Source organism: Micromys minutus, assembly GCF_963924665.1.
Source record: "Micromys minutus genome assembly, chromosome: 3".
Classification (NCBI taxonomy): Eukaryota; Metazoa; Chordata; class Mammalia; order Rodentia; family Muridae; genus Micromys; species Micromys minutus.
Genome location: NC_137972.1, coordinates 54,988,232 through 55,006,066, shown reverse-complemented (window position 1 = coordinate 55,006,066; position 17,835 = coordinate 54,988,232). Strand labels below are relative to the sequence as shown.

General features: G+C 44.6%; 1 protein-coding gene across 3 annotated transcripts in view; it reads left to right on the top strand.

Moving 5' to 3' along the window:
* The first annotated feature begins 4,234 nt into the window (after positions 1-4,234).
* ZXDC (ZXD family zinc finger C) overlaps positions 4,235-17,835 on the top strand; it is a 32,978-nt gene continuing 19,377 nt past the window's right edge. For 2 of the 3 annotated variants that reach the window (XM_080915003.1, XM_080915002.1), the window contains exons 1-6: positions 4,235-5,226; positions 7,125-7,277; positions 7,375-7,453; positions 8,276-8,406; positions 13,661-13,831; positions 16,415-17,103. In XM_080915003.1, the coding sequence (XP_080771129.1) occupies positions 4,251-5,226; positions 7,125-7,277; positions 7,375-7,453; positions 8,276-8,406; positions 13,661-13,831; positions 16,415-17,103 (2,199 nt within the window). In that variant the 5' untranslated portion in view covers positions 4,235-4,250. The remainder of the gene's footprint in view (positions 5,227-7,124; positions 7,278-7,374; positions 7,454-8,275; positions 8,407-13,660; positions 13,832-16,414; positions 17,104-17,835) is intronic. The other variant, XM_080915004.1, reaches the window with a different exon arrangement.

Sequence of the window (17,835 nt, the reverse complement as noted above, 5' to 3'; positions counted from 1 at the left end):
CACTTACTTGTCTTTGACCACTGGCTTGAAGGTAGGGTACATGTATCTTGTTCACAGACAAGCCCATAAGCCTGCAGTAGAGGGCTGGAGAGATGGTTCCGTGGTTAAGAATACTGACTATTCTTCCAGAGGTCCTGTGTTCAATTCCCAGCAACCACATGGTGGCTCACAACCATCTGTAATAGGATCTAAAGTCCTCTTCTGGTGTGTCTAATGACAGCTACTCACATACATAAAATAAATAAATATTTAAAATAAAAAGCCTGCAGTAGAGTGGACTTCAGCTTGGATGGGAAGGAACCCTGAATGCTGGCCAAGCTGGCACCAGTCTCACAGGATTCTCTGTGGCCTTCTAAATGTGCTGTTCTGTCTCCTGTGCATGACTGCTACCCACCCATCCATTGTCTCTGCCTTCACTTCCGGTTCCTCAGAGAACCCAGGATGGGTACACAAAGAGTTTACACCAAATTCTTGGTGCCGAGGAGTATGGGGAGGATATACAGGAATAGAGAGACCAGAGTAGAGGTAAGCACATGGAGCAAACTGGGTAGCAGGAGTGGGAAACAGTGTCTCTGAGGCAAAGTGGCCAGGTGCTACAACAACATGTGGAGAAAAGACGCTTTCCAGGCCATCTGTGTGAACATGAAAAACAGAATCAGCCACTTCCAGAGATCCCTGGGTGGATCTGGAATCCTTCAGGAGTTGCATTAGCCATAAGCTGGGTTTTTACACCATTTCCACAGCCTGCAACGCAACCCAGCCAGACCTACACTTGCCTCTGAAGCAGGAGCTCTAGCAAGAGAGTTGGGTAGCCAATACCCAGCTTTTAGGCCCCCCACTACCATGCCCTGTACCCCCCTTTTTAATCATTCACCGGGCCAGCTCTCCTGCTATGTTGTCTCCTAAGCTGAAGCAGGGCTATGAGGCAGTTAACTTACAAAGAAAAGGGGGATTTATTTGGGTGACAGTTCTAGATGTTCCTAGCCAGGATCAGGAAGTCATATTGCTTTGGGCCTCTGGCAACAGTGCCAAATGGCAATGACAGAGAGCACATGGCAGAACAAACTGCTTACACTACGAGCCAGGAAGAAAGAAGAGACGCTAGGACCTAAGTCCTACAATTCCTCAAGGGCATGTTCCATAACATAAACCTTCCCCCAGCTCTACCTCTAAAGGGTCCATTACCTCTCAGCACAACTTTTGAATAAAACTTCAGCCCAGTCAGGAGCCATAGCAGAGGTCAAAACTAGATTTCTGGCATTCTGGTCTATGTTTCTTGCATAAAATATTTTTTTTTAATCAGAAAGGACCCAGACATTCTTCAGTGAGGGACCAGAGCCTCTGAGCCTCAGTTTCCAAGTAGGAACGGCAGAGCTACAATACCTGGATCTCTGTTGAGGGTTAACCTTGTTTTTGTTTTGTTTTGTTTTGTTTTGTTTATTCTCTATGTAGTGCCACAGCAGAGAATCAGGCAGAGGCTGGTACTGCAGAGACCACCCAGTGTTGGTGCACTGTCGTCCAGTAGTCCCAGTTCTTCCTGTAGAAGAACGTGGAGGATACAGTGAAGGGTATAGTGGGCAACAGTCAGCAAAGCTGCCAGCCCTTGTCTTCCAATAGAATGGATACCTCATATGGCGAGTCCAGTATTCAGATGTGGCTAGTGTCACCAAGAAACTAAATTGTAAATTTGACATTTTAATTCATTTAAAGTAAGTTTAATTTACTATTCATATAAGTGTTAGCTGAAATATAATTAGATTAAAATTACACATAGGTTTAGGCTAGGCCTATTCTATTTCCCCCCTAAAAGCCAGGAGCATCTTTATTTATAAAAATGCAGTCCTTATAGAGGCTGAAGCAGGCTCAGTGGTAGAACACATATTGAGTACATACACAGTAAAATAAAATTTAGTTGAACCGATAAGTACATGGAGTAGCATTTAAAAACAAGCTATTATCTTTTGGGGCAATCCTGAAATTTCCCCTACACAGTAGTGTGGATAGGCAGGTCTCAGTCTACTTTGGGTAGTATGGAATGGGCCCCGATCTGATTGGCTTCCTCTATTGCCCATGAGTCAAATCTTGCTCAGATTTTTCATTGGAGAGTGGAGAGTGTACAGTGCAAGACAGCTCCTGGCAAACCCAACAGTTTGGATCCACCCAATGACAGGTGTCCTAAAAAAATACTAAGACACTCTTGAAAAGGCAGAGAACACCAAAGAAAATAATGTCCACATGCTATCCACTTCTTTCTTCTTGCATTGTAGTAAAACACACAACTGTAACTTCAATTATTTAAATGCCTATTTTTAATGATGGTTCTTAAATGCTTTAACCTCCCCATTTATCCCACCACCCACCAGAGGTAATGGAAAAGAAAGAATAAGGGGGAACTGCATCTGTTTAGAAAGTTCTCTGGAGCAACCGAATCTGTGTTGTCTGGAAATCAGCAGTTCACTTCATAGGGCAGCAGCGGCAGCTCAATCCTCTAGCAACACTGCTTGGATACATAAGCCGTCCAGTTCGGTAGATTTGGGATAGCAAACATGAATCAGTAGCAATGAAACTACCTAACAGCAACAGCCAGGCCTCAGCCTTGGCACAGTCAATAGGAGAGACCCAGAGAGATTCCTGGAAAAGTTCTCAGCTGTGCCTCTCTCGGGGAACCAAAGATCAGCAAAGACTCAAGACTAACAAGCATTGCATAGCTAGTTCTATAAGCAAGCCTAGCTCAGCCTCAGTCACTATCTAATGAGTGCTATTTATACCCTCTAAACATCACATGTCCTCCATGGGTCTTGTCTTAGCATGTGGGTCTGATGCTGTCAAGCACTCTGAGTCCGAAGAAGCTACAAGAAACTGCAGCACACCACCAGAAGAGGTTTTTGGGTGCATTTCTCTCTATGGAGTCCACACAAATGCCACTCAACTATGCAATGTAAGGAGGACCAATGCATGTGTGTTGTTAACAAAGAACCTTTTGTCACATGTCCTCTCACATGCTTATTTAGCAAAACATCTTTTCATCTGTGTCTGTGTTCTGCTAAATAAGCATGTGAGAGAACATATGATCGAAGAGTCTTTGCTCACAACACACATGCAACTCCATGGCCTGAAGCACCCCATGCAGCAGTCCCAATCACCCAGGTCTAGGAGCTTTTCATCAACACTGCCCACCCCCCTCTGTCCCTAGTATTCATCAGCCTAGTCTCGCCCTATTGCATTGTGTGCTCTAGAGACCTCAGTCACATAGTATGTATCCTTCTGTGACTGGCTTACTCACCCAGCCATGTCCTTGAGTTCTTCCATGTGGCAGCACATAGCAGAATGCCCTGCCATGAACTCCATATGATGGACCACATTTGCTTAGCCCTTCAGCCACTGAAGGGCTTGTGGGTTCCTGTAAATCCTGCTGTGAGTCAGATGTGCAAGTGTTTACCCAAAGCCCTGCTTTCAGCTCTTAGATCTTCTAGAACTCTGTGGGGATACATTATTAATTCTATGTTTAAGTTTTGAGGAACTATCAAAACATTTTTAATAGTAAGGTAAAGGGGGACTGAGGATGAGTCCCTTGGTTATTTGAGAACCTAGGAGTGAAATAAGTTTGAATTTGAGTTCTGATGACAGGAGTGGTGTGATTCCAGAAAAATTTGTATGAGACAAGTGGGGTTGTGGAGTTCAGGGAACAACTTGTAACTCAGAAGACTGACATGTATCAAGGAAATGCAAAATGTCTTTACTGGTTTAAGACCTGCTACAGGGCAAACCAGGTCTGTGGCCCAGTAGCAGCAGAAAGACGCGCTCTTCGGCGAGGTCATACAGAAGATGACGAGCAAGAGGTTCAAAGTCTGAGTGCCAGTTCTGGACCATGTGGCTGCCGGTAAACTTGATTTGTTTCCTTACATATGGCAACCATACATTGAATTAGCTCCTATCTTCAAATACGGAGGGCACAGAAACTCTCAGGAAATGTTATCAGCTTTCATTCCTTTGCGCTACCCAGATGCAAAAGTAGGAGCCAAAAGCTGAAGACCCTCTTTTCCAAGTTGGGACTCAAACCAAAGAACAGAGAAGTTGTAGACCCCACCTCTGCCCGACCCCCAGGCTCCCTCGTGACTACAGTCCCGACAGCCCTCGCGCGCCACGCCCACGGCTCCTGCGCACGCGCAGCTCGGGCTGCGACTCTGGGCTGTACTCTACGCTCAGCTTTGACAGAGACTCCCGGGGGGCGGACCCTAGGTGTCTCGCGCATGCCTAGCAGGGCTGGGCCGCTCTTCTCCGGTGGCTGCGGATCCGACACCTCAGCTGGGCCTAAGATGGACCTCCCGGCGGTGCTCGCCGCCCCGGCCACGCGCGGAGACCAACATGGCGGTGGCCCAAGCCGACTTCGCCGTGGCGCGGGGCCGTCCCTCGGTGCTGGTTCCGGGCGCCGCCGCCTGCTGCTGCTGAGGGGCCCGGAAGATGGCGGGCCCGGGCCGCGTCAAGAGGAGGCCCCGGGGCCCAGTCCGCCGCCCCCGGAGGACGGCGGCGACTCCTTCGTGGTACTGCTGGAAGTGCCGCGCGCGGCCGACACCCATGGACAGGAGGAGACCGAGCCCGACTCGGGCGCGAGCCCCACGGAACAGGTCCCGGCCGCCGCCCCCGGCGCAGCTCTGGCAGGCACCGTCACCATCCACAACCAGGACCTCCTGGTGCGCTTCGACCGCGGCGTCTTCACGCTGGCCGCCGCCCCCGCGCCAGCCGCCCCGAGCCTGCACCCCGCGACCACCCCGGGCCTGGAGCCCTCGAGCGCTGCTGCGTCCCGCCGCGGGCCGGTGGCCGCCAGCGCTGGCTCTCCGGCCTACTGCTGTCCGGAGCCGCAGTGCGCGCTGAGCTTCACCAAGAAGCACCAGTTGAAGGTACACCTGCTGACGCACGGCAGCCTCCAGGGCCGGCGGCCCTTCAAGTGCCCGCTGGATGGCTGCGGATGGGCCTTCACTACCTCCTACAAGCTAAAACGGCACCTGCAGTCTCATGACAAGCTGCGTCCCTTTAGCTGCCCGGTGGGCGGCTGTGGCAAGAAGTTCACCACAGTCTACAACCTCAAGGCGCACATGAAGGGCCACGAGCAGGAGAGTTTGTTCAAGTGCGAGGTGTGCGCCGAGCGCTTCCCCACACACGCCAAGCTCAACTCCCACCAGCGCAGCCACTTCGAGCCAGAGCGGCCCTACAAGTGTGATTTCCCTGGTAAACTACAGTCTCGGGCCTGTGGGGGGAGGAGGGGCGGTTTTTGGACCCAAGGGCCGGTGTCGCTGTTTGGGCAGAGTTTCCCTGGGGTGGGGTGGGGTAGTAATGCCCTGATCTAAATGAGAATCTAAATGAGCAAAAACCACTCCTGTGTTTGTGTTGAGATTCCTTTAAGGTAGTTAGATATAAAGCTCTGGGTTCCTATGGCTAGGTGACATGCATAGTCACAGCTATCCTGGGGTGGCTACAAACCTTTGTTAAGATGCTTCCATTGAAAGTGACCACTTCTCAGAGTTGAGTCAGAACTTTATTTTTCTCAGTCTACTCGTTCAACAATACCAGAGATCCAAATACTGAGGGAATGGCCACACATTGGTGCTTCTCTGGTCCCTCTCCAGCTTCTCTGGAAGCCCCATTGATTAGTGGACACAGAGCTCCCAGGGACGTCTCATACTTTAAATCAGACCCCTGTCCTTCCCAATATTATGATAGAATGATGCTTCAGGGTGAGCCTCTGCAGGTGTTTGACACAGCTGATTTTTGTGTCTTTATACTTATTTTTGACATATGTCTCAGTTTCTGGAGTCATATCTGTTCTCTTTTTTACTCTTAGCCAGCACCTAGCTTGCACATTAACATGTATATACACTCTGCTCTAGTTAGATTATTCTTATGTGTAGGATATAGCAGCTGTAAAAAGAACATCTTGTGTATTGTATGAGGTTAGGAGAAAGAACCAGGTTTAACTTCTACAAGCAATAGATTCTAGTATTGTATTCTAACACACCCACAGACTATCTGATACAGCCTTATGTACAAATCATCAGGCTCCTGATTGGAAACAAACAGTCATTTCCTAATAAGAGAATGGTGATTGCTGATCTCACTCTGGTAAAGGTAGCGTACACTAAGTGTCCAGTCAGGGAGAGGTTCTCTTGACAACAGTGAGCCAAGAGTGGGAATGGTGTAGGGCTTCAGGAAAAGATCGCAGAGGCAGGGTGAAAGAGCTTGCCTATTGATAGGGGGTGGTGAGGACAGTTGCTAAGGCAAAGAATGCTAATGTTTGGATTAACCTATTCACTTACACACTAAATTGCAAAGCAGATAGCTTGAGGCTAAGGAAGAGGACTTTTGGATGGGGCAGAGATTCCCTGGGCTGTTACTTTTATGCAGGCTGTTTAGTGCTTCACAGTCATAGTGATTGTGTTTTAGAGAGTCTGAGAAAGAGCTCCTAAACTCACCACCCTGTGTCAGCACCATTTTGTCAAAGAAGTTTTGATGAAGGAATTGCTGAGGTGTAGATTGATTGGGCTGAAGTTTGGGGTAGGGTGGGGCTGTGTTAACAGGGGTGAAGCTGGCAGCCTAAATAAATGGGTAAAAGAGAAAGAGAAACCATGTGGTAAGATGTGGAGTATCAGTTGCAGAGGCTGGAGGGAATTGAAAAGTAAGGAGGATGCAGTATCACTCTAGTGGGACCGAAAATCTGAGTTAGTAGGATGGTTGCAGCCCTGCAAAGCTGTGCCCAACTAAATCTTGATGGTTAGTGTTTAGTTTGTCCTGCTCATTTCTTGGGTTTCAGACAGCATTGCCAACTGAGTTTGTAAAAGACAAACCTAGTCTTTGCAGACGTCTGCAGAACTGGCCAGCAAATACTATGTTTGGAAGATAAACACTACATCACACTGTAACAGGTGGCATGTGTGTTGCAATATCACGTGTGTAACAGGATCTTCTGTACCTTCTAGAAAGCTAAGCATTGGTGGACAGAGCTTTGCAAACATGGTTTCCGATCCATGCCTTTCCTGTCTGTCCATTCTGAACTGCCACAGGATGTCAGCAGTGTGAACTGCACTGAGTGATTTTGTCCTGAGAGCTGATCTTGTGCTTCCTCCATTCAGGCTGTGAGAAGACGTTCATCACAGTGAGTGCCCTGTTTTCCCATAACCGAGCCCATTTCAGGGAACAAGAGCTCTTCTCCTGCTCCTTTCCTGGATGCAATAAACAATATGACAAAGCCTGCCGACTGAAAATCCACCTTCGAAGTCACACAGGTATGAGCTTCAGTGTGCACCACTGTATAGACAGACACATGTGTTGTGGTGGCTGTTGCACTCATGACTGTGCTGTGTCATTTTTTTCTTTTACAAGGTGAAAGACCATTTATTTGTGACTCAGACAGTTGTGGCTGGACTTTCACCAGTATGTCCAAACTTCTAAGACACAAAAGGTAAACTGACCATATATTTTGGCATTGAACACATATATTGAGCACATGAACTGTGTCTCAAACCACTTTTAGTGAATTGCTTACAGATTTCAGGCAGTTTAAAATGGAGTTAAGTGTCACTGTTTTAGAAAATAAACTGTAAGAAAACCACAAAGAGTCTCTTCACTTAACAGTTGTTTCCTGTATAAGTTTAATTTGGTTTACTTAAATTCCTGTCAATACAATTACATTTTTTTACCTTTTAAATGTGGTAGAAATACTTTTCTTCATGTTCTTGCAAACTTTCAGCAGTGATAATGACAACTAGGGGTCTGTGTACACATGATATTCAGTATGTTGTCTCATTCCATCTTGGTCACAGCCCCAACATTGGTATTATACAGACTCAGGGTGGGTGGGTGGCAGGTATATGTTTGCATGACTGAGGTCTGAGGTGCTCAGAGTGAAAGCATTACTTAGAAAAAGAAAGTATTTGCAAATTTACTTAAGAGGGATCTTTCCTGCTGCTGCCAAGCTGTATGTTTGTCTTCTGGTCATCTCTGACTTGGAAGAAACATTGGCCATAGAGACTTCTAAACAGTCATGTTGCTTCATTCTCTTTGGGGCTCAGCTCTTCCTAGATTGTTGTAGCGCTAATTGTTTCATTTCTGGCTCTGGGGCTACCTACCTGTGAAAGTAGAATTTCTGATTATGGGGCAGCTAAACAAACCCTGGGTGAACATTCTGAAATGCATTGATCTTTCTGAAGGGAGGGAGCATGCTGTTTCTGGTCTAAAGTCTATACCTATGAATCTATGAATAACGATTGCTCGTTTGTTTCAGGAAACATGATGATGACCGGAGGTTCACTTGCCCTGTTGAAGGCTGTGGCAAGTCATTTACTAGAGCAGAGCATCTGAAGGGCCACAGTATCACCCACCTGGGAACAAAGCCATTCGAATGCCCTGTGGAAGGTAGCATTTAAAACGTTGCTTTAGCTGTAGACAAAGTGCCACACCAACACTCCTGTTAAGCTGTAAGTTTGAGTTGCAGAAGCACTGAGGTAATTGTCAGTTGCAGCACTGTATTTATTTGGTTGGTTGAGAATACATGCACACTGTCTTAGGGGAGTATATTGGAAGAAGTACTCTGAGGCTATAGTTCCACTACCTGTTTAACTCGGTGATTATGAGGAACAGGTGAAGTGAGAAGAGTGCACCATCATGTGTGGTCTGGCATGTAGTTTGGCCTCACTAAATAACAAATGGCTAGTCTTGTTGCACCTGGACAGAAATAAAGCCTGTCTGATTTTTTAAATAAGGGTGTACATGAGGCTTTGTCTTAGTTAGGGCTTCTATTGTTCTGATAAAACACCTTGACCAAAAGCAACTTGGAGAGCATTTCAGCTTACACTTCTATGTTACAGACCATCATCAAAGAAAGTCAGGGGAGGAACTCAAGGAAGGGACCTAGAGGCAGGAACTCATGCAGAGGCCATAGGTGAGTGCTGCTTACTAGCTTGCTTCCATGGCTTACTCAGCCTGCTTGCTCAGAGCACCAGAACCACAGGCTGAGTATGGCACCACCCACAGTGAATTTGTGGTTGCCCTGCCACATTAATCATCAGTCAAGAAAATGCCTCAGACATTCTCAAAGACTAATGTTTGCACACATTTTTCTCAATTGAAGTTTTCTCTTTCAAAAGAAACAAATCTAGCTTGTGTCACATTGACATAAAACTAGCCAGCACAGGCTTTTTTCTTTGAAATATTAAAAGTTGTAATTTATTTGTATGGTCCATTTATACCATTCCTGCTCTAGTTGAAAGTTCACTAAGAAAGAAGCAGTTTAGCATGAGTCTGTTGAACCCTAAATTTAGCACCTCTGCTGAGTCTGTAGACTTTAATTATCATAGTTGGAGAAGAATAATAAGACCAATGCCAGTTTTTACAACATACTGAACATAACAAATGGTATGATCAAGCTTTCCCTTCTGTTACCATGCCAGTTGTGAGTGAGTATGGACAGGTAAACAAGGACATTCCAGCTGCTGTGGATGTCAGGGGTCATCTATACTGCTCTTGGTGGGCAGAGTGTGAATGTCCTGATTAGTTTAGGGAGGAAAAGCTAGCTAGACATTAAAGAATGCTGTTGGAAGCAGAAAGACCAGAGAGAGAATCCACAGGGCAGTAGTAGCTCATGTAGAAGCCAAGGCCCAGTCTGGTCTTTGGAAAGGCACTGCAGTCTCCCTGGAAGACAGTTGCTCTTGAGCTAGAGTCTGACAGCAGAAAGTAAGAAAATCCCATCCACATCAAGAATAAAATCAGAGCCTGCTGTAATGATTAGACCTGGATACGGGGAGGAGTAGTCTTTGAGATCAGGGTCTTAGCTGATGTTGGGATAAGAGAAGAGTTTGGTCATATGGTACATAAAATGATAAAATATTCAGCTTGACCAAAAGTACTCAGAAAGCAGACTGTATGTCTGCTGCTGGCTTAAAGAGCAAGCTGGATTAGGGGTGAAGCAAATAGCATGCAGGTCCTCATGTAAGCCCTTTGAGAGGATGCAATTCTCAAGCAGTTCAAAATGTGGATTCTGGATTCAAGTCCTAAGTCTTCCCCTTGCATGGCTCATAGGAGTCCTGGCATAAACAGAACTGTGCCTCTTCATCCATAAACTAAACCTCATGGGGTTCCTACAGGGATTCAGCTAATTGAAACTTTTAAAGCTTGTAAAAACAGTATTAGTTCCGATAGTTGTAGTGATTACTATTAGCTGGAGTTTTTTTTTTTTTTGTTTTGTTTTGTTTTTGTTTGTTTGGTTTTTTTTGTGGTTTTTTTTTTTTTGTTTTGTTTTGTTTTGTTTTGTTTTCTGTTTTTAAGCCCTAGTGAGCCGTGATGGAGAGCCACAGATGGTGGTATAATGTGGAAAGACTGCCCTAATAGGAACTCTGAAGGTAGGATACTGAGCCAGAAGGATGTCTGTGGAGGGCCAACTATGAATGCTGTGGCCCACTAGTATCATTTGCTGTTGGTGGGCTAGTTTTGGTAGAGTAACTCAGGCAGAGCTAGTAAGCAGGAGGAAGGTACTGCTTGTTCATTTTTGACAGTTCTTCTTGGAGTGCTTGGGGAAAGGAGAAAAGGAAGTTCACTGTTAATGATGGAGCATCTGAAGTTCTCAAGGAGTTTTGAGCCTCAGCAAAGAGATGTGTGACAGCTTGGTCAAGGTCATGATGCAGTGGAGCCTGGTGCAGAGACTCCAGAACTCCTGCTTACTGGACTAAAATGAAGCTAGACTCTGTAGAAAGTGGCATCAGGGACATGCTCAGGGTGGTAGACAATGCTAGTACCCAGGACCTGAAAGTGGGCTATTTAGGGGACTGTGGGGCCATGTGAGGAAGGGCCCTGGCTGTCTCTGTACAGTCTGGGATTTCATTTCATTCTCACATGGAACTTCAAAATGCGTTTCTAAACAAGTTCTGAGGCTGTTGCTTATCTTGCCCCCATACATCTCATTTTACAGACAAGGAAAAGCTGCTCTGCAAAGAGTCAGAAGCTTATCTGTGGTCATGGGGCAAACAAGGGTTGCAACGCAGACAGCCTTACCTGGGCAGTTCAATGTGTCCTAACACCCTTTGCTTCAAGATCTGGCCCCATCCATCACTCACTAGGGCAGGTCACCCACTGCCCCTTGCTCAGACATCTGTATCTTAGTCTTCTCTGAAGCTGTTTGTACAACATTCATTATTTCAGCGCTGATCTTTTCTGACTTACTACCTATGTGCTCATCTAACTCATAAGCCTCTAAATTCAGATATTCTACCTCCCCTTCCTGGGTCTCTGAAGGACAGGGCACCAACATGATAGGCTGTCATGGATGAAGGGAAGGCAATTGTAAACATGTGTTGCCTCCAGCACTCAAATCCAGATCTTATGTGTGAGAGAATTGACCTATAAGCTGGAGAATACCAGCTCTGGCTGCTCTTGTATCTGTGACCTAGAGACATTTGCTCAGTTTCTGCGCTGCACAGAGGTGAAATGGGCAGGTTTGTATTTGGTCATGGTTAAGATAGTCCCAATCCCTAGAACTATAGGATTTGTTTTCTTTTTTTTAATAGTGTAATAGAGGTGATTCATATACATTTTTGCAACTGAATTAACTCAAGGTTTTTAAGTTGTTTCCACTTAACTCTGAGCAGTAAATAGAAGAAACAGAGTGAATGTGATTATGTCACATGTCTTAGTGTAACTCAGTCTACATATTCCTTTATAATTTTTCCTTTATCCCTTGTGCGAGGGTATTTGTTATATGTCACTTGTCAGTACCAATGCATGGCAACATAGTGTCATGATTTGTATTAAGGTTCTTTAGAAGAACAGAACAGTTAAAATGTTCTTATATATTAAAGGGGATTTTATTAAAGTGGTTTACACGCTGTGGTCCAGATAGTCCAACAGTGGCTGTCTCCAAAGGGAAAATACAAGAATCCACAAGTCTGGATGTCTCAGCATACATTGGAATTTTGAAGAAATAGGCTCTGAATCTAGTGGAGGAATACCTTGGCAGCAGGGTAGAGAAACTTGCCAGTGAGAATTAGGGCAAGCAGGCAAAACCCAAAAGCTTTAATCTTTCATGTTCTTTTATATAGGCTGCCACCAAAAGGTTTGGTCCCAATTTAGGGTGGATCTTCTGACTTCATATGATTCAATCAAAAAAAAAAAAAAAAAAAAAAAATCTCTTAGAGGTGTTTAGGTAATTCCAGATGGCAACCAAGATTAGCCATGGCAAATTTACTCCTTGTCAGTTTGACACACAATCATATCTCTATGTCATGTTTTATTTCCAAATAAAACCAATAACCAGGCCATAATTATTCCTCATATTATATAACTATCTACCTATGACTGCAAATGCATTATATATCTTAGAGTGTGTAGCAGTGTCCCTTGAGGGACAGTCTTTTAATATCCCATAACTTACATATTCTAACCACTGGTATCTCAATTGGTGTTACATAACATGGTGAAGAAATCTAGGGAAGAAAACACAAATGTCCTTACAAACACATTATTAACAAAACGTGTTACAGAAGCACATGTCAATTATCATTCTTGGTTTTGCAACTGGTCACATGGCCTTAGTTGGTGCTTATGACTATCTTCCTCTACTGCCCATTCTATATTTCCTCACCCTTAGCAAGCACCTCAGCAGGTCTTGGATTTTTGTTTCTGTTTTTAATGTCTTGTTTCATTTTTTTTTCCCTTAAGAAGTGACCCATACCTTCATTCTTGAAGGTTCTGAGCCCTTTGTTATCCTGAATAGATTGGGTTATAGTTTCTCATTGACTTAATTTCTGTCTTAATTAGAGTTACTATTGCTATGTTGAAAAATCAAATCCAAAGCATCTCAAGGATAAAAGGATTTATTTGGCTTACATGTCCTGAATCAAGGTCTATTGAAGGAAATCAAGGCAGGAACTCAAATCAGGAGGGACCCCAGAGGAAGGAGCTAATAAAAGAGTCCATGGAAGAGTGCTGCTCATTGGCTTGCTCCTCTTAGCTTGTCCCTCATGGCTTGCTCAGCCTGCTTTCTTATACCACCCAGGATTACAACCAAGAGTACCACCACCTATGATGGGCTGGGCCTTCCCATATCAATCACTAATTAAGAAAATGCACTACAGGTTTGCCTTATCTTATGGAGGCATTTTCTCATGAGGTTCTTTTCTCAGATTACTCTAGCTTGTATCAAGTTGACATAGAAATAGTCAGTACATAATTCTTTTTTAAAAAGATTTATTTATGTATGTGAGTACACTGTCTTCACACACACCGGAAGGGGTATCAGATCCTATTACACATGGTTGTAAGCCACCATGTAGCTGCTGGGAATTGAACTCAGGACCTCTGGAAGAGCAGTCAGTGATCTTAAACAAAGATGAGCCATCTCTCTAGCCCATACATGATTCTTAATTACTATTGTGGAAGGAGAAGCATGTGGTGCAGTGGGTCACAGTGCAAATGTGAAGGTCAGCAGACAACTTTGTAGAGTTGGTTATTTCCTTCCACCATTATGTGAGTTTTAGAAATCAAACTCAGGTCACCAGACTTGGGTGACAAACACCTTCTTCCTTCTGAATTGTCTTACCAGTCCAGTGTCATTTCTAATATAGTTAGGAATTATCCTTGGTCATCTCAAATATAATTCTGTGTCCCCTCTGTGTTCCAGGGTGCTGTGCCAGGTTCTCAGCTCGCAGCAGTCTGTACATCCATTCTAAGAAACATCTGCAGGATGTGGGTGCTCCAAAAAGCCGCTGCCCAGTGTCCAACTGCAACCGACTCTTCACCTCCAAGCATAGCATGAAGGCGCACATGGTGCGGCAACACAGCCAGCGCCAAGGTCTGTGATTATGGCCCCTGAGGGTTGCAAAATAATATATACCTAAGCATGACAAACATGGAATTGTTTTCCTCACTTTTACCTCAGTCACGTGCAAACCATGAAGTTGGATCCATATGTTTCCACACAACTATGAGACCTATGTGCTCTCCTCTCTGGCTACTCTCATCTACATAGCCCCTTTGTAACTGTTTTGCCCTTACATGTGAAGTTCTTCTCTTCACATGTGCCATCATGTTGCAGGCCTCCCCTACATATGTGCCAGTCTGCAGTTGGGCCCTTGACCCTGTATGCTCACCCTCTGATTCTGCCTTGCCATGTCCATCATTCCTGAGCACTGAAGCTTCTCTTCCTCCTGGTCTTAGAGGACAGTGGATCCTACACAGATCTATAGATGGACAGGAAGCTCTCCAAGCTCAGGGTGGAATTGTGTCTTGGGAATGAGCTGGGGTATTGGGGTATGAGAGAAGCACCATGATAGTGGTCAAAGGCATGTGGAGGAGAGGATGCTGAGCATATAGGACCTGACTTTCAGCATCTGTGGTACAACACTGAGAAGCCTGCCCCTCTACGTCATATCTACAGTCATAGACAGGACATCAAGAATATAGGAGTGCCAGCAGGGGCTGCCTGTCTCTAGTACATTCACCGAGACTATGTCTCTGGTTACTTCTGCTCCTGGTAAGGTAACTTGGTGATGGTCATGTGTGTTTCTAACCAGTTTCCCCTCACTGTGACCTGTGAAGCAAGGATTCCTTTGAGCTTTGAAAATTAGGAAGGCGATGATGTTATGAATCACTCTTGGTTAAAGTGTCTGTTGCAGGGCTCTGAGCAGCTGGAGCTGGTGAAGGCTTGTGTTCTTAATCTGGTTTCTTCTCTTGGGAGAAGCAGTTGTTAGTCTGCTCTTTGGATCACAGGCACTGTAACTTCCTGCCACAACAGTTGCCTCCTGCTAGACTGGATTTCTTAAGGACAGCAGAGTGTCTCCTAAAATTCATATTGGAAATGTCACTCTCAACCACTGTCCCTTTCTAGCTCTGAGTTGACATTCACTCTCAAACTGCATCTCTCTTTCTCTAAGCTGACTAATTCAGATTACTTCACAGGAGTTTGCTTTAAACTCTGGATGGATGAGAGGCCCTTTAGCAGGCCATGTTTATGGTATAGTTGGCTGATTCATGTACCGTCCTGCCCATCATGGTCAGTAGAGGACCAAGCATGCAGGACTGCCTGATAACTGCTAGCTTGTGTCTCAGCTCGCTTCACCATGCTACAGAAAAGTTTGCACGCACGCCCGGGTCTTTATCGGGATCCGTTTGCCTCCCAAAGCCACAATCCTAACTATTAGCCCTATGTGATTTTTCTCTGGTGTGTCCATTCATACCAGTTGACAATTGTGGAATTACTAAAATATCAGGTGGAAGATTTTTGAGTAAGTGGGTATCTTTGTTTTACCAAAACCACTCTTCACAAAGAACAGAATCATCAAGATGCATGTTTGTTTGCTTATTTTTAATTTTGAAAAAGTAACATGTTTCCTGTAAAACAGGATTCTAGGAAGAATCACTCCCATCTCCTCAGAATGTTGTAATGATGCTGGGATATTGTTGAAGACATTTTGTGAATGTGACAACAAAAGATTCTGTCTTTGGTTCTTGTTCTTATGTCTAGACTAGATGTCTTTCTAAGCTTGAGTTAAAAATGTATGCAGCCTGGTGGTGGTAGCATATACCTTTAATCCCAGTCCTTGGGAGGCAGAGACAGGCAGATCTCTGAGGCCAGCCTAGTCTACAGAGTGAATTCCAGGAAAGTCAGGGCTACACAAAATTCCTGTCTCAGAAATACAAAACAACAACCAAAAAAAAAAAAAAAAAAAAAAAAAAAAAAAAAAAAAAAAAAAACCTTATGCACTCTGATCTGGCCTTCATGCTTATAAAGTATGCATTTATGGTTAGCGTGTAGTTGATGTGGGACAAACAGAACTGAGTGCCCCCTCCCTCTGCTTCAGGCACTTGGGTAGTTCAGAAGCTTAAGTAAGGGATGTAAAAGGACCTAATGTCTGATCTCCATGCATCTGCATTAATGTGGAGCTTTCAAACGGGCCAGACAACCAATTTTACTCCTTGACTAACTACAGATGACTCAGGCTAATCCAATTTGGGATAACAGTAGATGTGGAGCTGGGCAGAAAGTTTGACAAGACCTGAGATGACTGAAGACAGTTGTAAAAATGCCCCAGAGCCAGAGTTACTCTTAGAGCTAATTTATGGAGGCTTTGTGCTATGGGTGGTTTGAAACCTTGGTTAGCTACTGCAGCATAGGAGGAAGGGCAGGCTTTGGAGCACAAAGACGGCCAGAGGACATGAAATATTAGCTGATGTTCCTGTTGTTGAGCCAGCTCTTCCTTTGGTGTTTGCTGTTTACTATGTGCCAGCAGTATGTCTCATTCTTTACCCTGATGACAAGGTCTAGTGAAAAAGTAGTCAGTGTTGCTTCAAGGGTTAGTTAGCTACTAGCTTTTCCAAGCAGAAAGATTTCTTAGTCTGGCAACATAGTAACTGAAATATCCATTGTTTTTTACAGATCTTGTACCTCAGCTGGAAGCTTCAAGTTCACTCACACCCAGCAGTGAACTGAGTAGCCCAGGCCAAAGTGAGCTCACCAACATAGATTTAGCAGCACTTTTCTCTGACACGCCTACTAATAGCAGCAGTTCAACAGCTGGGTCAGATGAAGCACTGAACTCTGGGATCCTCACCATTGATGTCACTTCTGTGAGCTCTTCTCTGGGAGGGAATCTCTCTACTAATAATAACTCCTTAGGGCCAATGGACCCTCTCGTTTTAGTGGCCCACAGTGATATGCCTTCAAGTTTGGATAGTCCTCTTGTTCTTGGAACAACAGCCACAGTTCTCCAAGCAGGTAGCTTCAGTGCAGATGATTCACAAGCCATGAACACAGGAACAGTGGGCTGTCTAGTGGCTCTGCCTGTGAGGAACTTGAGTCAAGACTCTCCAGCTTTAACCCCCAGCAATAATTTGACAGCACCTAATACCACACCAACTTCTTCAGACACCACTCAAGAAACTGCCAGTGTTCCAGATCTGCTGGTTCCAATAAAGGTGGAACAAGACTTATCTCCTGTCCCAGATGTGGTCCAGGGGCAGAAAGAAAGCCATGGGCCATCCCAGTCTGTGCTGACCAGCTCTGCAGAGAGGCCAGGGACTCAAAAGGACTCAGAGCTCAGTCCTGGCACAGGCAGTCTCTACTTGGTATGAAGCACTCTATTCCATCACCACCACTAGCTCACTCCCTAATGCACTTTGGATCATGTTTGGAATGAATTCTGCCTGACTATGCAGACAATTCTTTCTGGTGTGCAGAAGGACAGAAGGAGCCTGAGCAATAGTCTGGAAGCCTGACTTTGACCTTGAGTCTGGAATTGACATTCTTACAGCTTTAAGAAATCACTTAACCTATCTGAGCCCTAGATCTTCAGTTATTTCTAAAATAAGGGGTTTTGGCTACATGCATTCTAAGATTCTTTTGAGTTCTGTGATTTTATACAGTTTTCATGAGAAAACTTGAGGCATTTCTTACTATTGAAATATTTACCTTTGTGCTTTTCACATAGTGACAAGTCCTAGAAGAGCAATGTTGACATCAATCATCTTAACAGTTCAATGGGAACTTGAAAGCTACATCAGGATATTTTTATTAGAGTAACAGTGATTCCTGAGCCTTCATTCTTGAAGGATTATAACAATACTCTAATTTTGAGGCTGGACAGTTACTGTATTCTATATTTATATCAATTATGCCTTTAATATAATCTAATTTAAAGATTCCTAGAGAGAGTGTGACTTTCCGCAGTCTACGATGGAAATGATTATATAGGTTTCTTTAGAATGCTGATTGAATTTTGCTTTGACATTATGTTAAGATTCATACATTGTACCTTACTAAAATACTAAGTTGTGAATTGGGATCAAGTGGGAAGGTAG